We start from the raw sequence: 24,127 nt of genomic DNA on the forward strand, positions 1-24,127 counted from the left end.
CTAGCATTTCGTAAGCCAGTACTACACTATGATCATCAGCATTTTCTCTCTGGGTACCCACTATGCAACTTTTGATACTGGAGCTTGATCTTACCAGGAGGTAAGATTAATGGAAGTTTTTGAGACAAAAGACAGGACTCACATTCCTGTCTCAAATAGGCAGGCAATGACACTAAGTCATGACTGCTATCTGGCCAACAGCAATTGTAAGACACCATTAATCCTAAAGTGAGATCAATTGTATGCTCTATCTCAATATCAGAGATGCTAAAATGTGAAAATTGATGAACTGAGACAGTTCTTATGAGGCCACCTTTTGGGTTATCCTAAAGGTGATACCCAATCTAGCCCATGAGCAATGGCCCCAGCCTTATCCACTGACAGGCATCACTTTATCACACCAGATCAGACTGGGCCAAGTGCGTCCTGGACATCTGGAATTGGGACTAGTCTCGTGTCAAGAAAATGTCAACACTAGGCACTGTGGAATTGACCTCTGCCACCATGGGGAGGTGTGCACCCAAAGCTGGGCTGCAGGCAGAGGAGGGAGGCTGACACACAGAGAGGGGCCAAGATAAGCTATAGAGAAGGCAGGACCTCAGCCTCCCAAGGGCTTTCCAGTTCTGTGGCTGGTGCCTACCTGGAGCTGGGCTGCCCTCTGGCTCCTGCATCTGAGACAACAGGAAGCCTTACATCTCCTGCTGGGCCCAGCTATTCTGGCCTTTTTGGGCTCTCAGAACTTGGAAGCTTCCTTTTCCCCTCTCCATGGATGGCGCTTTTAAGGCTTAGGAGATCAAGTCCAGCAGCTAAGGCAGCCTCCCAAAGGCCAATGTTGCACACTCACGCCTTTGAAGCTAGGGCAGTTTCTCCAGCAGGTCATGCCTATGCCACGGGTCACTGACGTCGGGGAGGCAGCCAGCTCCCCAGGGCATGAACGATGGAGTACAAATTAGCTTCCTATGGTTGCTGTAACAAATTATCACAAATGAAGTGGCTTAAAACAACACAAACGTATTATCTCACAGTTCTGGAGAATAGAGACCCAAAATGGGTCTGTAGACCTGCATTCTATCTGGAGGCTCTCAGGGAGAATCTGTTTCCCTGGCTTTTCTAGCTTCTAGAGGCTGTCCGCATTCGTTGGCTTGTGGCCTCACATCACTCCAACCCCTGCTTCTGTTGTCACATTTCCTCTGATGCCGACATGCCTGCTCCCTAAGGACCCACCCAGATAATCCAGAACCAATCTCCCCACCTCAAGATTCTTAATCCCATCTGCAAAGTCTTATTTGTCATATGAATTAACAATCATGGGTTCCAGGGACTCGGAAATGGACATCTTGGGGGACCATGACTCAGCCTACTACTACCCTCAGCACAGAGACTGTAAGAGGGTTCCCCTTAATGGTATTTTTCTGTAATCAGGCCTTTTTCTTTAAGAATATTTTAAACAGCATAACAAAGCACAGCTGACTTTTTTTCCCCATTTTACAGACAGGGTCTTGTTATGTTGTTCAGGCTGGACTCAAAACTCCTGGGCTCAAGTGATCCTCACCTCAGCCTCCCAAGCAGCTGCCACTACGGACATGCACCAACACGCCCTGCTAGAGCTGGTTTTTTATACAACTCTAGGGACAATACCCATTGCCACTTATTAAATGCCTACTGTGTGCCAGGGAGAGAAGGAAAGCAACATTATCGGCCCCATTTAAGGAGGTCACTTGCCCAAGGTAGTCCAAATGGCCGGTGGCAGGCAGACGAGCTCACATCTGCCTCCCTTGACAGGCACTGATGTTGAGGTTGTATTTCTTCCCTTGGCGTCCATAACGCAGACCCTAAAGTCTTGTTTGTGTTGGAGAGCTTTGGAGCCTTAAATTTAGAGGCGCTTCACACAGCTCATGCCACCTGCAGAAGTACCAGAGAGCCTGGCATAGGCCAAAGAACTGGCAAAGCCTTCAGTCTCTCCTCACCACCTCAGGAAATTGAATCTGTTCTCCCTCCCAGTAACTCACTTAGCCAAATGACTACACTTGTTGGGCACTAACCCCATGTCCAAGGGACAACTATGAGCTGGTCCAGTGATGGAGGAGGTGGGTGGCAGCTGGGTCACACTCCTGCCACAGATTTGGTACCCAGAACAGTCATTAAGGTTTTGTCAAGGGATGGACAAGCCAGAGAGAGGAGAGATGGGCCTTCATGAGGATATCAACAAAGTCCCTACAAAAAAGTCGGAGGTAGATAAAAATATTAGGCAGGAAAGAGATGTAATGGATTCATCCCACTGAGGCATGAACAATTAATTGCCACCTGTCAATTGTCAATGGGGAGAATTCCATCCACCCAATCATTTAAAGCAAGCTGGAACCGGTTACAATGAGAATTAGCCAAGGATGAAATTTAAAGGATGCCCGGGGGCAAGTGATGTAATGGGTTGCAAAACAAACGTCAGATAAAAGGCATGGGCTCAGGGGCCCTGGTGCCAGAGCAGACGGCATCCTATAGAGACTATCTTTTACTCTGGAGAAGCTAGAGCAGTACACACAGTATTCGACATTCAGGGATGGGGCCTGAGATTCTGTATTTCCAATGAACTCCCAGGTGATGCTGAACAGCTGCCATCTGTGGGTCATCTCGAATAGCAAGGGATGAGATGACTCTTAAGAGATAACTCAAGCTGTTCCCTGCAGCAAAAATAAAACGAGTGGGGGGAATGCAGATGTCACAGAGCTGTTTGATGCCGTGGAAAAATGAAGGTGGGGCTTATCATCAAGAAGTCCTTTACACATCCATGACTTTCTGTCCAACTCATAGGAGACTGTGAAGAAATTACCTTTTCCTTTTTAAAATGAAGAAACTGAAGTGTAAGAAGATTGAACACAGCAGGGTCAAAAACATTAGGAGTAGATACAGGTGCCCCACACCATCCTTGACCCCACACACACTTCCAGAAAACATCAAGCAAGGAGCAGGCAAAGAGCTGTCATAGGAGTGTGGTTGTTTTAATACCATCTGTGCCAAGCAATATCAAAGCTGTCCATACTCTCCAAGTTTGTCCTATTTTTAATAGACAATATTAAAAATTTTTTAAGTGTGTGCTGATAAAGAGACTAGTCACACCTCTGAGGGGATTTAAAAATGAGAAGCCACATAAATTCTCTTCCTTAAAAAACAGCCATTTCAAAAGATTTTCTTTAATATCATAAAATATTTTCATGGACAAGTGAGCTAGCAAACACACATGCACCAATGTGCCTTTTGACAAGAGTACCCCCTACCCTGACTCCCACACCAAAGTGGACATGAGATTGGAGAAATGAATACAGCAGATGGAACAGATAGAAGAAAAAAAAATCAGTAAAAAGGATGGAATATAACTTTGTGCTTGGTTATTTTCCTATGTCGCAACAAAACAAGACATTTCGGTGCAAATAGTTAATCTTTCCTCTTTTTTTCCATTTGTCTGGTGGAGAAAAAAATACTTTTTCTATAATAAAATATGTAGTTTTTTGGTTTTTAACGTAACTTTTTTTTCTTTTTTGCAGAAAATAATTTTGTAAACTGTCACTTCGCGGGCAGGGAGGATCGATGCCACGTGGGCCCCAGCTCACCCGGGTGGAGGCTGGGAGCTGAAACCGAACCCAGGCAGGAGATGGGCGACGGCAGAGGTGCAAGGCAGGGCACGGCGCACAAGACGAGGGCGGCCGGGCGGGGTGGATTAGAGGTCACTCTCGCCGTACAGCGCCGTGGAGAAGGACATGTAGTCCAGAGCACCTGGCACGGAGTCGGGGCCGGTGTAGGGGGCCATCCGCGCGATGCAGTACTCAGCCTGGTCGGGCGGCAGCTCGCGGCGCAGTTCGTCCATGGTAATATAGTTCTGCGAGGAGAGAGTGGTCAGGAAGGCCGTAAAGTCCAGCAGCCGTAAAGCGGCGCGGCCCGACACAGCCGCAAAGCCTGGCGGCGTGAAGGCAGCATGTGCCGTTTGCATTTTGCCTCCCTGCTGTAACTACAGGATGTACGGACATAAATATCCACATATGTACATACCGCATACACAACATGTATTTTTAAAATTCTCTCAGGTTTTCCACTTCAGTACCTACTTTGTAAGCCACTTTCCAATCTAATTCCATGTGCCAATTACACCTATAATCATCTTCTGAATCACACTCGTCTGCAATAATTGCGTGCTGGAGCAGTATCAGCAGATACTCTGGGGTGGAGCGTATAGGTTCCTGGGGGGACCCCACACGCACTCAGCTGAGCTCTCTGGAGGCCGCGGACAGAGAGTCTAATTTTAATGAGCCCTCCAACAGATTAAGAACACCATCCATGTTTGGGCATCACTGCTTCCCAAATATGGCCAGGCTATGTTAAGCAGCTTTGCAGAAATGTGGGCCTTGCCCCATGCAAGCAGCTCCAGCCTGGGTATCTACCTTCTCCCAGGTTTGCTCATGATAGGTCTACTTGGAAACTGTTTCTTTTAGGAGCTTCAAGATCCAGGAGAGCTCATTTGGGGGCTCTGACCCACAAGGTAGTCGCCCTGCACCATGCCCTACCTCTGCCAGAGTGCCCTGGGAACCAGTTTGAGGGAGGGTGGAGCTGCCACTGTCAAACCAAAAGTTGGGAGACCAGGCCCCTAGCTGGGCCCCAGTTTTCCTCCTCTACAAAATTAGCCACTACAACTAAATGGTTTGAGGATCCTTCCAGCTCCAAAGTGCTATGATGCAAATAACGTTGTTCTTGTACTTAAATCAGACCTTTAGGGACTTCTTTGTAGGTTCAGCCTTTATTCCCTTATAGACAGACATTCCAGAAATTATATTCCCTCCCTATTGGCTTTTGCTTTCGGTAACTGATTCTTTTCAGTTTTAAGACGGAGTCTCACTCTGTCACCCAGGCTGGAGTGCAGTGGCGCAATCTTGGCTCACTGCAACCTCCGCCTCCCAGGTTCAAGCGATTCTCAGGCCTCAGCCTCCCAAGTAGCTGGAATGACAGGTGCACGCCACCACGCCCGGTTAATTTTTTGTATTTTTAGTAGAGACAAGGTTTTCCCATGTTGGCCAGACTGGTCTTGAACTCCTGACCTGATCCATCCACCTCAGCCTCCCAAAGTACTGGAATTACAGGCGTGAGCCACTGTGCCTGGCCTGAATCTTTTCAGTTTTGAAGTAAGGATGGCATAAGGATTTACTGTGACTTTTACTGAACAGAACACAGACCCTAGGCCCCCACCCCACCCCCACCATTTCTTCTGGCTGCTCTGTGAGTCTTTTCTCTAATATTCGAGGGATCTGTGGCTTCTACAGATCCCCTCAGGTCCCTGGGCTGGAGATGGCTGTGGTTCTGGGTAACATCCAGGTCTACCAATGACCATCTCAGAACAGTGGAGACTTGGACTGAGCCTCTGGCATCCATGGAGACAACCCCCTGCATCCATCCACTGCCAGGTGGAGTGTTGCAGGGTACTTGGGAGACTGGGAAACCCAGAGTAGATCACTGCTCAGGGTAGAAAACACGAGAGACATGCTTCCTTCCTGGGTCCCACAGTCCCTCTTCCTGCTCCCATTATAGTCCGTGCCGATGCACGGGATGAGACCAAGGGTGAAGTCCCAGGGATTGTCAGATGGACTCCAAGAGTCCAATCACACATCCACACCACTCTATTCCCGTCTGCCACCCGTCATTTCATCCCAGCTATGGAGTCCCTCACTGGCATGCAGTGATCCTGGAAGGGTCACTTATACTAATCCTGTGTCCTGACACCTTAGCTGAGCCCAAGGCATTACAGAAATGAGTAGAAGTGGCAAACAAGGAGAGGCCAAAGGACCCTGGAAGAAGGGGCAGTTGAGGAGTTCATGTTCCAGCTCTCACCCCTTTAGATCACAGTCCAGCCAGTGCCTGCCACCCCAGCACAGTGCCCACCCATAGGACACCCACCTTGTCCCCGGCCAGGATCTTGAAGGAAGCCATGACTTGGTCTGCTGTATCTGTGTCGGCTGTCTCGCGGGACATGAAGTCAATGAAGGCCTGGAATGTCACTACCCCCAGGCGGTTGGGGTCCACAATGCTCATGATGCGGGCAAATTCTGCTTCTCCCTGGAGGGAACAGCCAAACCCAGGCCTGTCAGCCCGTGGCCTGCTGGGAATATCTCATATGGACTGAAGACCCTGGGGGCTCAGAGCAGCCTGTGGCTGGAAGAGGAGGGCACATCCCCCTGACCTAACCTGGGTTGTCCTAAGGGTATGATGGGGACACAGCACCCAAGAGGGGAGACCCAGCTCAGGGTTTCCCACACCCTGCAGATGCCTGAGTTCCTCTTAGAGCAAATAATCATGTTGATAATAACTATAATGACAACAATGATTAACAATGGCTGACACCTATGTAGCATATCAAGTATTAATCTAAAGCTTTATTTCAATTCATTTAATCCTCACTACAACCATAAAGATAGGTATTTTATTATCTTCATTGTACAGATGAGAAATCTGAAGCCCAGACAGGCTAAGTGACTTGCCCAGGGTCACACAGCCAGGAAGCAGCAGAACTGGGATTTGAACTCAGGCAGTCTGGTTCTAGAATCTGTTCTCTCCCCACCACACTGTATTTTCTACATGCCAGATACATGCACACACTTAAATTCCTTCATTTAATCCTTGTAACAGTCCTGTAGGGTTCCCCCACTTCAGCTGAGGTAACACGCTAATGACGACAGGGCTGGGATTTACTCCCAGGTTCACTGCTCCTAGCCCCATGCCCATGCCCTGCGCTGGACAGCCTGTGGGCTCTGCACTTGGCACCATGGCTCAGGAGTCACCTGACTGCTCTGCTCAGAATGTCTGTGCAAGGGGGGACAGACTAGGAAGGTTGGGGGGTGGGGGACGGCCTGGGATAATCCAGAGGGGCGGCAGGCCCAACCAGAGTCACCGCCAGGACAGAGGTGGAAGTCTCAGTTTCCATGCTCCATGTGAGGTGACGCATGCCAGCCCGAAACCTGGGATATCCCACACCACCAGTCCTTCCTGCCAGCCTCAGGGTCAGCCCAGCTGTCCACAGTGGGAGTGAGAAGTACCAGAAGATGAAGTGGCACAGAGATTGAAGCGAGGAGGTCAGGCCTCCCGGATACACACACGCCCGTGGCCGGGCCGGCTTTCAGGAAGCCATCTTCCCCAAGGACATGGGCCTTGGGGCTCCTCTAGGGAGGGCAGCCCCTAGCCTGAGGGCCTCCAGCCTGCCACTCCTGGGACTTGGCTGCTCCCGCCAGCTGGCTGCCTTCTCACCGGGGCAGACAGAGGGTGGGGTTTACGTTACCATGTTGTAACCCATGGAGATCAGGCAGGCGCGGAAATCATCCGTGTCCATCATGCCTGTCTTCTTCTGTGGGGGGCGGTGGTACCAAGACACAAGGAGGGTCGGGAAGGCAGGAAGAGGAAGGGCCGGCCCGGGGCCAGGAAGACAGGAACAGATGGCCAGAACGGGGATGAGATTTATGGTTTTGGGGGTCAGGATGGGTAAAGGAACATAGGAGAAGATGCGAACACACATCGGTGGAAATGTCCAAAGACAGGAGGAAGACAGAGCAGGGAGATGCAAAAATCCACCCATGGGATGAAGAGCAGCGAGGACGGAAGACAGCGGGCACCCAGTAGGTTGCCACGAAAGACAGCAGAGGGCAGAGGGTGGACCAGTGATAGGGCAGACAGAGACAGCAGGAGAGGACGAGCCCCATGGCCCACAGGAGGGGGACAGGAGATCCAGACAGAGAGAAGAGAAAAAGGAAAAACGCATTATTTCTTGCCCCAGACGCCACCCCTGAGCGTGCTCCATGCAGGAGGCGAGTACCTGGGGGTCGTTGCCAATATCATAACCCAAGCTGATGAGGCAGGCTTTGAACTCCTCGGGACCCAGTGTGCCGGAGTGATCCTGGGGCCGCGGTGCGCCAGGCAGCGAGCCATGCGGTGTCAGGGAGGTGGAGCCGTGAGGGGGGCATGCCCCGGGGGAGGGTGGCGTGTGTGGGGAGACACAGGGACAGGCATGCGGAGGGAGGGTGGGGGGGCGGGGGAGGAGGGGAAATAAAAGTGCACACGGTTAGACACACCAACGAGGCTCCAGGGGGTGCCCTCCCCCCAGCACACGCAGCCCTGCTCCAGGGAGCAGGACCACAGTGGGGTGTGATGAGCCACAAGGGTGAGAAGCTCCCTCAGAAGTGACCCAGCCCCCCCGCTTCCCCAGGGGCTTCCCCCCAGGTGCCTAGAGAGCCATGAAGCAGGTGGGGTGGTGGGCAGCACCCAAGCCCATGCTCCCACGCTTTGGGACCGCCCGCAAGCCCCAGGGCACTGGGAAGGGGCAGCCCACTAAAACCCAGCCTGACCCAGAGCTGGGATGGGAACCCAGGACCAAGGCCTCTGACATCCCCGGCAGAGTCCCAGAGGCCACTGGAGGTCGGGGTAGGGGTAGGGGCCAGCGAGGGCAGGAGGAGTCTCTCTTCTGCTCCTCTGTCTCCACAGCCAGGGAGCAGCAAGCCTTCACTGAGGGTGACTCCTCATGGTAGGAGAGCAAGGATCGGGGTCAAAGGTCCTCTTTCTACCCACAGTCTGAACACTCTCTCCCGGAAAGCAGGGAAGCTTATGGGGCACCAACACAGGTTTACCAAGGATGGTTTTGCGGGGTGCATTGAGTCAGGGCAGGCTGACGGCAGTTTCCCCTTTCTCTCCCTCCTCACTTGCATGGCAGCCCACGACCCGGGGAAGTGCCCTCCAGGGCCCTGGGGCAGGGGTTGGGGGCTGCACTAAGAAAGCACAGGATGGGGCTCTCACCCGGTCAAAGTGGTTGAAGGAGGCCCGGAACTCATTCATCTGCTCCTGGCTGATGCCCTTGGCATCCCGGGTCAGGATCTGGTTCTCTACCTCATTGATGGTCCTGGCGATGGTGGTGAGCAGCTGCTCCCAGCCCACACGGATGTGCTGCAGGACAGCAAGGGGCCTGTCAGCAAAGGGGTCCCAGGCCTGGGCTCCTGGCGGCCCCTGCCCACCCTACTCCCCAACCATCAAAATGGCCAAAGCCATCAAACTTGGCCTTCTGTGTGGCTTAGTGTCACCAGAGGAAGGGGAACCAGGACAAGGACAACCTACTAGGACAAGGACCCTAGATGACCAAGGGGCAGGGTGGCAGCCTCTGCCTGGGAGAGCAAAGAAACCAGGACTTGCCAATGGGGGTCAGGTCAGGAAGGAGGGCAGATTTGGGGGTAGGAAAGATTGAGACCAAAAAATCCGTGATTCCCCGAACCTCCAACCCCACAGCCACGCGCACACACACACACACACACACACACACACACACACACTCTTGCACAGTTAAAACAAGTAGCCATTTTCAAAGCAGATGCCTGAGCCAGTGTTTGGAGCCCACCAGCACCCAGAACCACCAGAAGTGCTTATTCTGAACTCCACCCCAGAATTAGTGAAGCAAATTCTAGAGATGGGACCTAGAAATGTGCATTCTCAACACATTCCTTGGGAAAGCAGAAGGTACTAAAAATTGAAGATGTGAGGCTTCAGGGGTGAAGTGAATTTATCCTCCAACTATGACCTGTTCCCTTGGAGACTTCCCCACCCAGGAGAAAGAGCAGAAGGGGCCACGGGCTCCCCAAGAGGAACAAGGCCAGCCCCACCCACCTCCATGGTGTAGTTGGTGTGCTTGTTGTCGAAGATGAGCGCCTCCTGGATGAGCTGGTGGTCGCCCTCCAGCTGGTCAATCTTTGGCTTGTAGTTGACGATGCTCTTCTCATACTGCCGCAGGTGGCTGAGCTGGTCCTCCAGGGTCCCATGCATCTCAATGGAGATCCTCCCGATCTCCTGCTCACCGGGAAGGAAGCACCTTGTCAGACCACCTCACTCTGCTCCCATAGGGTGGGGACTGGGGCCTCCAAAATCACTTGTTAAGCCCTCAAATGATTCTCAGTTCCCATCCCAGCCCTAAGGAGGCCATCACTGGTAATTAGTAAGACACTTTTAGCATGGGTGCTCTTAGGTATGGAAACAGCACCACAGAGGTATATAACAAGCACTGTTATCATTGGATGAAATACCTACCAACTCTCAGGTACCTGTCAGCCTCAGGAAGGGGATGCAGGGTCAGTTCTAACCTAAATATTCACTCCTCTGCTTGCCATTCAAATGCTCTTTCCCAAGTCTTGTCCATCTCAGGGACCTAATGAACCAGGATCCTCGTAGCCTCGGCAGACCTCACTCACCTCCTCAGTACCCATGCTCTTGCTCCTGCTGTTCCGCCTCCTGGGATGCCTGCCCTGGCCCACCTGAATCCCATCCATCCCTGCAGGCCAGGCCTAATGCCCATTTCTGTCTGTTATTCATCCATGTAAACAACCCTTGTTTGTGAAAGCACTTTCTGTCCACTCAGTTCAATCCAGTAGATATTTCCTGCCTGTCTACTAAGGACAATGTGCTGGCGGGGGTGCGGGGGAGCGACACATACCAATGTAAACTCAACATGGTCTCTGTTCTTAAGGAACTCAGAGGCCATGCTCTAGCCAAGCAGGGCCTCTTTCCTGATCTGCTAAAGCACCCCACTATCTACCCCACACAATTCAGCAAAAAATTCTGTGCTCCACTGGGGTTCAGTTCTCTTTCTGGGAAGATCAATCATTTTCTTTGGCCAGGCTCATTGCTCAGGAGGAGGAGGAGGAGAGGAAGGGGAGGCCTGGTCAACAAGAGACATCAAAGGGATTAAGCTGGATCGGGCGCTCAGGAACTGACCCTCCTATGGGACTTTCATAGGCAGCTTCTTTTTTTTTTTTTTTTTTTTTTTTGAGACAGAGTCTTGCTCTGTTGCCCAAGCTGCAGTGCAATGGCGTAATCTCAGCTCACTGCAATCTCCGTCTCCCGGGTTCAAGTGATTCTCCTGCCTCAGGCTCCCAAGTAGCTGGGATTACAGGCACGCATCATCACACCCGGCTGATTTTTGTATTTTTAGTAGAGACGGGGTTTCACCATGTTGGCCAGGCTGGTCTCGAACTCCTGACCTCAGGTGATCCACCTGCCTCGGCCTCCCAAAGTGCTGGGATTACAGGCGTGAGCCCACAGGCAGCTTCTTAGTGGTGTCCTCATATGTCTTTGCTCCCAAATCAGATACTGCCAGCAGGGCTTCCTCACATAGGCCCCCATAGCCTTCTACAGGACAGCAGACCCACGGCGGGCTCCGGGCCTCAGTCCTCCATGGGTCCCACCCAGGGAGACAGGCAGCCTGGCTGGCTAGGATAGTGTGGGGGGGGAGGGGTGGGAGCCCCAGCACTGCTTCCCAGCATGGGACCCACCTCCATCTTGGTCTGGATCCAGGGCCCGATGACATTGGCCTGGGCTCCAAACTGCTTGCGTAGCCTCTCATTGTGCTGCTGTCGGGCATGCTCCTCCGTCAGAGCTTGGTCCCTCCGAGGCACCAGCTGCCGCACCTGGGGCAGGAACAACAAGGCGACTTTCAGGATGGGTCAGCCATCTGTCCATGTGCCAGATGAGGAAATGGAGGACCCAGAAGGGGAAGGGCCGGTCAGTAACAGAACAGGAGTAAAGGTGTCAACCTGTTCTGGAAACCCAGTCATTTGACATTTGGACAAACAATGAGTGTTTACTATATGACAATTTTAAATGAAATTGACAAAAATCAATTAAAATGGACAAAAATCCCTGCCTTTATGAAACTTACGATGGCTCGGCCCATGCCCTTCAACTCACGTGGTCCCATTTGCCATTGATCTCCTGAGGCGTGATGGTTGTGTAGGGGTTGGTGCCCGCCATATTGACGTGGTAGGTCTGGACAATCTTGGACACCTCATTGTGGATGCCCAGGATGGCCAGGCGCTCCTTGTCAGCATCAGGGAGGGTGGCCTTGAACTGCTCATGGGCTGTGGTCAGTCCCTGGACAGAGATGGGAATATGTGGGCAAGAGGAACAAAGGGAGCGCTAGAAGTGAGTGGAAGGGCCATGGAGGTTGAGTTCCACACCAGCTGGGAGACCAGGAGGCATCAATTCAAAGATTCTTGTGGCCGAGAACCAGGATGGCAGGTATGGCCACAGGAAGGTGAAGCCACAGTCATCAAAAGCAACAGCTTCATCCTTAGGGCTGGTCAAATTAACAGCAACCTCTCTGGTGTGTTCACCACCTCACAGGTCAGGGAGAAGGGCTGCTCCAGAGGCTCACTACCCAGATGACCTCCCACAACATGAGCTTCCTTAGCTCCTGGCAAAACCTTTTAAATCCAGTATTCTGCAACTGCATGAAAGATTGAGGAAGCTGCTAATTGATGTGAAATGAGCTCCAAATAAATGTTACATTAAAAATCAAGGTTCATGGCTGAGCACAGTGACTCATGCCTGTAATCCCAGCACTTTGGAAGGCTGAAATGGGAGGATCTCTTGAAGCCAGGAGTTCGAGACCAGCCTGAGCAACAAAGAAAAAACCCCACTTCCACAAAAATAAAAATTAAAAAATTAGCCAGGCATGGTGATGTGAGCCTGTAGTCCCAGCTACTAGGGAGGCTGCAGCAGGAGGATTGCTTAAGCCCAGGAGTTGGAGGCTGTAGTGAGCTATGATCCCACCACTGTACTCCAGCCTGGGTGACAGAGTGAGACCTTGTCTCTAAAAAAATAAAATAAATAAAAATCAAGGTTCAGAATATGGTATATAATAAAAGGTACTTTTTGTTTTATACAAAAAGGGTACAAAGCATGGAAACAAACATATTTGCTTGTGTGCAGAGACTGTAGTCAAATTCTTACCTTTGGGGAGAGAACTAGGGGCTGGAGGATAAGGAGTCAGAGGGAGACCCTATCATAAACCTTTTTAATTTTTTTTTAATTTTAGATCATGCACATATATTATCTTGTCAAAATAAGTCAAATGCAAAGGTTCTGGGTCTATAAAATCCTTAGGATGCTCTTCCTCAGGGGCAGTCCTGCAAAAGTGACCCATAGAGCATGGGCCAGGGGCCCCAGGGGAGCCAGCCTCCGGGGAGTGGAGGTGGGGCTCACCTGGATCTCCTCAATGGTGTGCACAATGAAGGTGTCCTGCAGGTCCTCCATGGCCCCCTCCATCCAGTTGTTGAAGGGTGCAGCCCGCTTGGCATACTCCAAGTACAGCTGGTCAATGGTCTCCAGCAGTTTCTCGGTCCGCTGGGAGTGCCAAATAGGGTAAGGGTTAGTACAGTGATGTCCAGAATCATCCCCCACTCCTATCAAGATCCTCCTGGTGAGCCCCAGTTCTAGAAGCACTGACTCAATCAGGCAGAAAGAACAAGCTCTTCCTGCCAGGTGTATGAACCATCTCACATCACAGTCACCTGGCCTGGGTCCCAGAGTCTGGTGTGTGGAATAGGAGGGTTCTCAAATGGCTGGGGTTGGGCTGTAAAGCACACTAAACTGGGAGGATGAGACACGTGAGGGCAAGAGAGGAGGCATCGCCATGAGGGCAAAGTCCAAATCCTGTGCCAAAGTGAATCTTCCACATTTAGGCCAGGGTTGGGGGAGGTCTGGGGAAGCCATAGAGTCTTTTAGCCCAAAGCAAAGAGAGTCAAGAAGCAGGAAGGGGCACCACAGGGCTGCCGGATATGGGCCTAGATCTCCCTCTGGGACCCCTCACCTCCAGAGCTTCCCTTCGCTTCTGAGTTAGGGCCCCCAGATTGTCCCACTGGTCACAGATCTTTTGGCAACGGGCGTTGACACTGGGTGAGTCATAATAGTCCAGCTCACTGGGGAGGGAAGAGACAAGGAAGTCGGGGGACCCAGGTTAATTTCATGGCCCATCTCCCTCTCCCTGAGGCTGTCAGTGGGGTGGCTGGTGGTGCTGGGAAGAGCCAGGGGCGCTCCCTTCAAGAGACCTTCCAGGCACTCCTTCCACCCCTCCCCTCTTTCAGGAGACTGGCAGAGAGGAGACCAAAGAAGACCCCTTTCCCAGTCATGGCTGGAGATGACACCAGCCTTCACCTCAATGGCCAATGGCAGGGAGCCCTCGAGGCCCAACGAGAAAGCTCAGAACCAAGTCTTGGTCACCCTCTGCTCCTGTACTAGCTACAGGCGAGAACTGGTGGCCTTTAACAGGATGGCAGTGGTCCCGGGCTCCTTCCCCACCAGGAGAGATATTTGTCTCCTGCGTTGACTCCCTCCCCACCTGGGCACCCACCTGTACCCACCCTCCCCATCTTCCACGGCCACACCCCCATCTCCCCCAGCAGCTGAGAAAGCCCAGCCTCAGCCCCTCACCACAGGGTAGGGGTGTCTGGGGCCACCTACTTGAGCTCCTGTGCGATGGCGGCAATCTGCTCCACACGGTCCTGGTGGGCAGCCAGGTCACTCTCGAAGGCCTCATGCTTCTTGAGCAGGGCCTTGATCTCAGAGAGGGTGGCGGTCTCATAGTCCTTCTGTCGCAGCATGGCCTCTTTGCCTGGGTTGAGAGAGGCCCACATGGCTCAGCAGGAGTGAGAAGCATCTCCTTGGTCCCAACCGCCCACCCCTCAGAGCCCCAGGAGCTCCACTTCTGGGGGTGCTTTTCAAGGAGGTGCCCACTGTGCAGGGATCTGCAGGGTGCAAAAGCAGATGTGCAACTAGAACATCCACCAACGGGCGCAACGGGGAAAAGCACTCTCCTCAGAGCACTTCCAAGGCCATGAAAGTGTCTACGTAGGAAGGCTATGCAGGAGTCTGTGGGAATGCATAGGGCATGACGCTATACACACAGCGGGAAACACAGCCATCCACACCCTCTGGTATAACCAGGAAAAAAACAACCCAAGCACCTCAGGAGCACCCTGCCTTTAGAATGTCCCCAGTTACCGTCACTGGCTGCCGGCAGCCCTGCAGGGGCCCCTTCCCTCGGTCAGTGTGTCCAGTGCACTCTGCACAGAACCCGACAGTGGCTAGCGCCTTCTCTGACCCTCAGACACGCTGCCCTCTATCTACAGGGCACGAGCAGGTCTTGCGTTTCTTAAATTTGTTTCCACAGGAGGAAAGCAGGAACAAGAAATGACCTCCCAGGGCCATTGTTAGACAACACTCACCAGCTGCCTTGTGAAGTTGACAGGCACAGGATGGGGGCTGGCCCAGCCTCCCTCACTCACATACCCAACCCTCTGCTGCTGGGATGCTCAGCCCATCTCAATAAATAAGGCTGGGCTGGGAGCCAAGGTTGTGTCCCCAGGTGGCATTTCTTTCCTTCCCCCTACTCTTTCTTCTTTAAAACAGAATGGTAATATATAAAGCTTAGGGAAAAAATTACAGGTAAGCCTACTTATCCACTCCTATTCAGTCTTTCCTTATGTGGCTATTCTTTGGGCATATATAAATTATGTTTCCTGCTTTTAAAATATTTAGCAGCACATGGGCCGGGCACGGTGGCTCACACCTGTAATCCCAGCACTTTGGGAGGCCGAGGTGGGCAGATCACGAGGTCATCAGGAGATCGAGACCAACCTGGCCAACATGGTGAAACCCCATGTCTACTAAAAATACAAAAATTAGCTGGGCGTGGTGGCGCATGCCTGTAATCCCAGCTACTTGGGAGGCTGAGGCAGGAGAATCGCTTGAACCAGGGAGTTGGAAGTTGCAGTGAGCCAAGATCATGCCACTGCACTCCAGCCTGGTAACAGAGCGAGACTCCGTTTCAAAAAGAAAAAAAAAAAATTGGCGGCACATTATTGGAATTTCTGCCCTGGCTCCATAGTCTTCTCATGTAGACGTCTGCAGAAAGGCTGCACGTCCACTCCCCTAACCCTTCACTGCCCTACTGTGGGTTGCTGGGCCCTCAGCTTGCCCTAGTGTATGGATGTCTCCATGTTCAGGATGGATTTTATTTTTTTTGTACTTTAATAATTGAGATTTTATTGGTTGAAGATCACTACAGACGTTTCAATTTGTACACAATTCTTAACATACGTAATGAAATTCTAAAAAGCCATGTAGTGTAATTCTTTTTTAAAGTTATTCCAGTGACTTTCCAGCTTAAAATCGGGAAGCAAATTTTCCTTAAGAGGCTATCAAGTACCAGTATTTTCACATGTTGGTCAGCTGTTACATACGGCCCACCAGTTCACAACTGAATAGCACGTACACTACATATTCAAATTTGTAATCTTTCACAGCACAGTAACAAAGTTATTAGGAAAACAGGACTACCACAACCAAAGATGTTACAGAGTGCACAATTCTGACAGGGAGAGCCATGATCAAAGAGTGGTTTTCTTTAGGAAACAATTCTACTAAAAAACAACATGGGAACAGAAGTAATTCAAAATGTTCAAGATATTAAATGCAGGACTGACTCCATATTGCCATTTAATATGCTTTGTATTATAGGATATAAAAACTAACCCCCCATCTATGGAATGTTAAGCTGACACCCGAGACAGTCAAAGCCTCCCATAATTCAATATCCCACACTATTTTCTGGTTGTACCAAAAAATAAACAATCAGCAAATGATTTCACCTCTTAAAAAAAAGCATTTACACTTAAAAAATGGGATGAGGTGGGATTCCTCCTTCTTAAAAATGTTTCTAGAGCTACTAAAAAGCTTGCATTTACAAAATAGTTGATAAAAATATTCCTCTGGATTGTACAAGAAGGGAGACAGGGACCACTGATAAGACATGGTATATGGTATTAATCAGACTTGGCTTCTTTCTCTCCTGCTTCATCAGAGGCTGGACTCTCCTCAGTTTTCATTTCCCCGTTTTCTGCAGGTAAATCTTCTTTAGTTTCTTGGTTAGCCACTTCGGCCTGTTTTCCCTTTGCTCCCTTTTTCCCTTTTGTTTGCACTTTTTTGTCTGAAGATTTATCCTTCACTGCTGCGTTTTTCAGCTTCGCTTCCACTTTTGCAGGAGGTTTAACTGACAACCGCACCGATCTCCTTTTGGGCTTTTCCTTGGCGGCTCCTTCAGCAGAGCTGACCTTCCCCTTGGGCATCCTGGCGGCAGGGAGGGCGCGTGCCGGGTGTCTGCGGGCCGCGGCGTGCTGACAGCCTTTGCGAAACTGGGCTGCCTGGCCACTGCCACTCCTCACGCCCAGGATGGATTCTTTAGACAGTCTCAAGAAATGGAATTCCCAGGTTAGAGTGTAGTAAAATTGGTAGAACTGAATACATGTGGCCAAACTGCTTTCCCCAGAGGCTGTGCCAGCATGCCAGCACTTCTCATGCCCCTGCTGGTGGCTGGCAAGGCAACGAGGTCAATCTTTGCTCTGTACCTTGGCTGTGAGCTGGACCCGACAGAAGCATGTGATGAATCAGTGCAATCCCCACTATGCCTCCTCCACTCTGCCCGTCACGTCTGGATAAATAACTCCATACACGCACAGTGGGTGTGGGGGCAGCAACCTCTTACCATTGTGTGCAAAGCCCAGCATTTGTACTTACAAAGGGGAACTAGAGCCAACCCCCCTTAGCCAGTCAAGCACACTCCCATCCCCTACACCAGGGGTCCCCACCCCCTGGGCCATAGACGGGTACTGGTCCGTGGCCTGTTAGGAACTGGGCTAAACAGCAGGAGGTGAGCCAGCAGGTGGGTGAGCATTACCACCTGAGCTCCGCCTCCTGTTGTGTCAGGGGCGGCATTGGATTCTCACAGGAGCTCAAATCCTATTGTGAACTGCGCATGCGAGGGATCTAGGTTGTGGGCTCCTTATGAGAATCTAATGCCTGATGATCTGAAGTAGAACAGTCATCCTGAAAGCATCTGCCTCCTCCCCACTCCGTGGAAAAACTGGCTTCCACGAAACTGGTCCCTGGTACCAACAAGGCTGGGGACCGCTGCCCTACACCAGGCCAAGCCACTCCCAAATGGCCTTGGGGTATGGTTCTTCCTTCTCATCTCCAACCTAAGATCTGAGGAGTACAAAACAGGGCTGAATGGGGGAGTCTCAGGGCATTGAGCTCCGCCGGCCAATAAGTCTGTCCCAGACTCCAGCTGAAATGGCCGGAGGGGCCCCAGCAGATAGGCAGCCTGTTCCCCACCTCCAGCCCTGGTCCAGGTTCTGGGGAAAATACTATCCTAGGTATGATCCTCTCTCTTCAGAGTTCACCTTAGCTGCCAATAAGCAGACACCAGACACGTCCCCAAGAGCCTCAAGGTTGGAGTAACAGGGACACACATGTGCTAAGGCAAAGGCTGGTTCACTGTAATTGGAGGCCAGGAAATAGAGGAAAAAGAACTGAAGAGATGAAAACCACAAGCATGCAATGTACTATAATATTTAAGCCTCACAACAACCCATGAGGAGACTGAATTAGGTTGAATGGGGTCCCCCATAAAACTCATGTCAACCCAGAACCTCAAGATAGAACCTTATTTGGAAACAGGCTCTTTGCAGACATAATTCCTTAAGATGACATTATACGGCTGGGCACAGTGGCTCACGCCTGTAATCCCAACACTTCAGGAGGCAGAAGCAGATGGATCACCTGAGATCAGGAGTTCAAAACCAGCCCGACCAACATGGTGAAACTAAAAATACAAAAATTAGCTGGGAATGGTGGCAGGCACCTGTAGTCCCAGCTACTAGGGAGGCTAGGGCAGGAGAATCGCTTGAACCCACGAAGTGGAGGTTGCAGTGAGCTGAGATTTCACCATTGCACTCGATCCTGGCAACAAGAACACAATTCCATCTCAAAAAAAACCCCCATAAAACTAAAAAACAAAGTGAACACTCAGGGGGTAGAGGATTTGACTGCAAAGTGAACACTCACACAGCACTGCACTATGCAGGAACTCTCCTCAGAACTTCGTTATGTATTAGCTGATTCAATTCTTACAAGCCTGTGAGGTTGGTACTATTATTATTCCCACTTTACAGATGAGGAAGCTGAGGCGACCAGAAGGCTAATGAACTTGCCTAAAGCCATGGAACTAGTAAGAGACCAAATGAAACAAATGAAAAGCAAAGAATAGCATAGTGGCTGCTGGCTGGGCTGAAGAGTAGGAAAGTGAAGCCCTGGGGGGAGGCAGGAGGCTGGGCTGGCCTCACCATCAGTCCAGGCCTCGTGGATGGAGGCCTTCTGCCGGAACTTCTCTGCCAGGTGGTCCAGTCGCTCCAGCCTCCGGATCTCATTCAGCAACCACTCCTCATAGCCCTTCTCCACCTGCTCTAGGCAGCCCCAGGCATTGTTGATGTCCTGTGGGGATGGGAGGTACAGGGTCAGGGTCTGGCTCGGGCCTAGGCTTCAGGTCCCCTAGCCCCCTAAACCCCTGAAGGTGCCCCATGCCTTCCAGGAAGAGCCTCTTCTCTATCTCTGCCCCATATCCACCCTAGCCAGGCTGCCCCACCATACCTCCCATCTCCCACTGGTATTTTCTGGGCTCCCAGGAGCCAGGCCTCCTGGGCAAGGCATGGGACCTGCATCTACAATGGTCACCCAGCTATGGGACTTTGAGAATAGAGCCCTGTGGGGAAAGGGCCCCAGACTCTCCCTGACTAGGACTGGTTTCCCGCAGGACTCTAACCGATCACAGAGGTCACACATGTGCTAAGGCAAAGGGCCCCCCAGGTAAACAGACCAACAATGTGCAATGAGGCAAGCAGGCATTGGAGCTGCCCAGCCTCCCCACTGTCCTGGATCCATTCATGGACTCAGGCCTCTGGGCAAAAACCTGGAGCCTACAGAGACCCCGGCCTGGGTGAGCCGGCCAGAATTCTGGGAGGACAGATGCTGAGTGCAAACCCACACGCCCCTTCAGACAGGGCCATGCCTCCAGTTTGTGCAATAGTGCCCAGCTGGACAGTCACTGGGGCTGCACCCTGCAAGCCACCCTCCCCACATGTCCCCAGGCCAAGCTACATCTGTCCCCCAGAAAGGGTACTTTGTCTAATTCTCATAGAGCACCCTTAGGCTAGCAGTGGCTCTGGCCACCTAAAAGCTACTGATTCAGCCTTGGAGCCCCGAAATGACTGCAATTTTCCAAACTGCATACACACTTGCAATGTATTCTCCCTCCACGACCCCCTGGGCTGCTGTCTCCCCACAATGCTGTCTGCCTTTCACCCTCCCCTTCTAGACCTGTCATGTGCCCATGACACTCCTGTTACTTTTCACTTAAGGACAAAAAGCTCCGTCATGGCAAATTTCTTACATTTTCTTCTGTGTGTTTCTCTGGCTTATGAAATTTTTCCCTAAGTTGTGGGGACAGGGTCAAGAGGGATGAATAACAAAAATAACCTAAAAGAAGAGTATTTTATGACATGGAAAGCTGGTCAGAATATAATGTAAGATTGGGGGTTTTCTTAAAGCAGCTTATTATATAAAACAGGCTTTAGTTATCTGTCAGTGGACACTTGAGTACAAAAACCGGGAAAAATGTTTAATTTCAAATACATATACTTTAGGATTCCCTCAAATATTTACATGAAAAAACCAAAAAGATTAAAATCATTTTTTTTGAAGTTGATACTGGGTAGTAAGATTTTCAGTAATTTCCATGTTCTGTATTTTGCTTATTTGTATCTTTGAAATATGCTACCCAAAAAAACCCACAAAACTATTACTTCAATAATAATATTTTTTAACTACTTAAGATTCCATGGAAGTAGAAATCAACTTTACTGCGATTCAATTATGCCCTGTTTGGTTCAGGGTGTCAAAAGCATTGTGTTCATAGGGATGATTTTTTGTGAGAGGGAGGTCTGGAGTAGATGCTCAGGGGTCTGGAAGGGCAAGCCTGACCCAGAGTGGTCTGGGCAGAGGGGGCTGCCCCACATGGCCGAGTTTGGGATTGAGCCTGGGTGGTAACTGGAAGGGGGAAGTGACTTCTGGAGCAGTGTATGTAGGTAGAAGCAAACACGCCCATCCGCACCCCCATAAAGCTGAATTTGACCACAACTAGGAGCAGCTCAGAGGTGGAGGCAGTCCAGTCTGGGGGCCCAGGCTCACCCCCAGTGCTCACCGAGACCATCCTGCCCTCAGAGGGCATGAAGGCAGGCCGGTTGCTGAGCCGCAGCTTGGTCTGCAGCGTGTTGAAGTTGATCTCCAGCTGGCACTTCTCCTGCACCTTGGGCGGCTTGTGCAGGCGCCGGTAGTCCCGGAAGTCCTCCAGCTTCTGTTGCATGGCATGCATGGTGTTCTCGGGCACCCGGTTCTCCAGCCACGGGATTGTGCGGCGGATCCACTCCAACAGCTAGGGTGGGAAGGCAGTGGGGGCAGGAGGTGAGGAGGCGGGGAGGGAGTGTGCTAGGGCCAGCCTCCCTTTCCTCCCAACAGCCCTTCCCACATGGGGAAAGGGTCTGTCCTAATAGCACACTCCTTCCCAACCACCGACATTCCCAGGCCATGAAGTCAGCTTCCAGGGTGTTCCCTCTGAGAACCACAGGCTTCGTGAAGCCTGGCTACTAGGGTACATCGACTCACAGTCACGTCACTCAACCTCCCTGCTTTGCTAAGGGAAGACCCATAAACCTGGTGTGAAGTTAGTGCAACTAAAAGGCAGGAAGGAAACCTGGGTTTTAGTACCAGGTTCTAACTGGCTGGGCCTCAGTTTCCTCATCTATACCATGGAGGGGGTTAACAGCTATTTCCAGAAGTTCTTGCCATCTGACTTCCTAAGAATCTAGAATGTGGGTCTCTGACTTAAAAGGGAAGAGGGTGGCTTCTGGGCAGAGAGCTGGCCTGGAGCACAAGCAGGCACAGCCTGGACTGTTTTCCTTGGGCCAAGGTGATGGTGATGGAGAAGGTGGAGGGGTGCACATGACAATAGGAATACACTGAACACCTGCAGGGGGCCAGGCACATCACACACATGGACTCATCTGAATCACCACAGAAACACTACGAAGCTAAGGGCTGTGATCACCTGCATGTTACAGAGGGACAACCGAGGCCCTACCAGGTCCTGTAACTTGCCAAGGTGACCTGGCTGGAATGGCAGAAATTTAAACCCAGGCACTTGGGCTCCAGAACCTGCGTTCTTACTATGCTGGGCAGCAGATCCACCAAGAGGCTGGGCTGAGCAGCTCAACGGGCTGAATTCTTTCAAGAAGAGGAGGCTTAACCTAAATGTAGCCAATGGCAGAACAGGAAACCCAGCACTGTGCCATCCTGTTCCCTGAACAGTAGGGGACAGCCGCTACTTTTGGTAGCTGTTATGCTAGCCTGAGTCGGCACTAATTTACCAAAAACCCTACCCTCACCCTCTTAGAACCAGATGTGCTCCTTTTCTCACTGAAGCAAAACTCACAGACTGAGTACACTAGGCTGGAAAGGCTTTGACATCCCCTGGCTCAACTCTCACTTGACAAGTGAAAAATACAAGAATACCCTGAGAGGCAAAGGGATATCCTAGGCTCATGATAACTCAGGGACTGGCCTCTGCCCCCACCTCACTACTTTCTGGGAGAGCCACAACAGAGCTCAGGCTGCCCTGGACTAGCAGTATTGGGATCAGAGACTACACAAGCCTGGGACTATGCTCCAAGGAAAGACTTGGAGGTACACGTTCTAGGGGACTGACTCTTGCTAGAGTCAGGCCAGGTGAACCCAGGGGGTACCCACATCACTGGCCAGCTTCTCGTAGTCTTCCATAAGCTGCTCGTTCTCCTGGTTGACGGCCAACACCTTGCAGATGCGATTGGCTGCTGTCTCCGCCTGGCAACAAGACAGAGAGAGTCACGACCAGCCAGCCCCAGCAGCAGGGGCACCTGGTACACACCTGTGCTGACAAAGCCCCTCCCATCCCTGCAGCTCCCTGTGGTTGGAAGGGAGTTAAGAAGGCTGTGAGGTCACATTCCTCCTCTCTCCTTACCATCCTCCTTGCCAGCCCATGGCCAGGTCCCATGGGTCAAGTGAGCCTGGACAGAGGTCTTGGTGGCTGAACTGGGCCCCTGGAGAACAGCCTGAGTTTAAGGCCCAACCTGCAGGTTGGGAAGAAACTAATCCAACGACTGATATAATCAAAACGCTCAGGTCAGGTGGAGAGGTGAGAAAATTCATGCCCATCCTGGAATTCCAAGTGGAGGCACTGGAACTGCAAGGCTTAGGATCTCTGGCTGGATTTTCCAGGATCTTGGAGATGTGGGAATTCAAATCCGGGAGTCCTGGGATAAAGTGCTGACTGAGAAATCATGGGACCTCTTGGGATCCCTGCAGAATCTCCCAAGGCTCTTGGCCCAAAGCCTGAAGCACTTTAGAGAAAACTGACGGACATTCTACTGCACCCAAGTCCAGACTTCCGGATCAACCAAGTGTGGGCTCAATGCCCAGCAAACCCAGCACAGGCCTCTTCCAGACAGCTAAGCACACATCATGCGCTGCGTGCTGGGCTAGCAGGGACCCAAGATGGCCTCAGCAGCAAAGGGAAGGAAAGGGGACTGAATGGCAATCCCAGGCAAAGACTAAGAAACCTTAGTGGGAGAGCGCCTTCTGCAGCTGTGGGGGCTACTGTACCCCTAACACCAGCAGGGACCCAGCATGCCTGAGTCCACTTCAAATAGGTGGTTTTAAAATCCAGCTGTGTTCTTGCATACATTCCAACCCTACACCAAGGGGGAAGTGAACTCAAAGCCTTTTTGGGGGCCAGAGGGTAGAAAGGAAGACAGCCTGGGGGTGGGAGAAGCTGATATCTGTGAGAAGACAGACATGCATCCTGAGACCCTGGAGAAGGGTGCCCTGCAGATGAAAAATGATCCCTGGATTAACAGGTTGAAAGACAGGACCTCACAACTGGTTGATGAACAAGACAAAACAGGTTCCAACTGCAGCAAGATGAACTGAGGCTGGTCGTAAGGAAGAGCTTCCTGAGAATGAACGTGCTTAGAATTGGAAGGAATGACTAAAATGGAAGACGGAAATGTTTTTTCCTTGAAGAACTTCTCAAATCCGCCCACCAAATCATGTGCTTTGTGGATGACTGTGCTGGGGTGTGTGGGGCAGGGGGTAAGGGGCAGAATGAGATCATCCTAAAGGCCTTGTCAGAAACACAGTCAAGGAGGTCAAGGGAGGCACGACCTGCAGAGCAAGGTGTCAGAGTGGGTTGGGAGAACCAATAAGGAGAAGGTGGGAATGGCCAGAGGGTGGTCTAAGAGTCCCCTGAGGTGGGGACTTTGAGTCCTGGGCCTCAAGAAACTGAGACAGGGAGTCACATCCTTAG

General features: G+C 51.4%; 2 protein-coding genes across 8 annotated transcripts in view; both read right to left on the bottom strand.

Moving 5' to 3' along the window:
- Positions 1-3,168: 3,168 nt before the first annotated feature.
- Positions 3,169-24,127, bottom strand: part of ACTN1 (actinin alpha 1) — a 105,717-nt gene continuing 84,758 nt past the window's right edge. The window contains exons 9-22 of one of the 7 annotated variants that reach the window (XM_003824087.6): positions 22,534-22,626; positions 20,933-21,163; positions 19,020-19,167; positions 14,299-14,449; positions 13,649-13,757; positions 13,042-13,182; positions 11,746-11,928; positions 11,331-11,465; positions 9,673-9,852; positions 8,815-8,961; positions 7,841-7,921; positions 7,310-7,375; positions 5,935-6,093; positions 3,169-3,871 (exon numbers count right to left, since the gene is read on the bottom strand). In XM_003824087.6, the coding sequence (XP_003824135.1) occupies positions 3,713-3,871; positions 5,935-6,093; positions 7,310-7,375; positions 7,841-7,921; positions 8,815-8,961; positions 9,673-9,852; positions 11,331-11,465; positions 11,746-11,928; positions 13,042-13,182; positions 13,649-13,757; positions 14,299-14,449; positions 19,020-19,167; positions 20,933-21,163; positions 22,534-22,626 (1,983 nt within the window). In that variant the 3' untranslated portion in view covers positions 3,169-3,712. Of the gene's footprint in view, positions 3,872-5,934; positions 6,094-7,300; positions 7,922-8,814; positions 8,962-9,672; positions 9,853-11,330; positions 11,466-11,745; positions 11,929-13,041; positions 13,183-13,648; positions 13,758-14,298; positions 14,450-19,019; positions 19,168-20,932; positions 21,164-22,533; positions 22,627-24,127 lie in introns of those variants that run through there. The other 6 variants (XM_003824085.6, XM_034937714.3, XM_003824086.6 and 3 more) reach the window with 6 other exon arrangements.
- On the bottom strand, positions 15,849-18,822 carry LOC106635490 (non-histone chromosomal protein HMG-14-like). The gene has a single exon (XM_034937715.3). The coding sequence runs from the start codon at positions 16,962-16,964 to the stop codon at positions 16,662-16,664; it is 303 nt and encodes a 100-aa protein (XP_034793606.1). The 5' UTR covers positions 16,965-18,822; the 3' UTR covers positions 15,849-16,661.

This window comes from Pan paniscus, chromosome 15 (assembly GCF_029289425.2).
Source record: "Pan paniscus chromosome 15, NHGRI_mPanPan1-v2.0_pri, whole genome shotgun sequence".
In the NCBI taxonomy this organism is placed as follows: domain Eukaryota; kingdom Metazoa; phylum Chordata; class Mammalia; order Primates; family Hominidae; genus Pan; species Pan paniscus.

Coding starts and splice junctions, on each gene's coding strand:
- LOC106635490 (XM_034937715.3), bottom strand. CDS start 16,964: ATGCCCAAGGGGAAGGTCAGCTCTGCTGAAGGAGCCGCCAAGGAAAAG.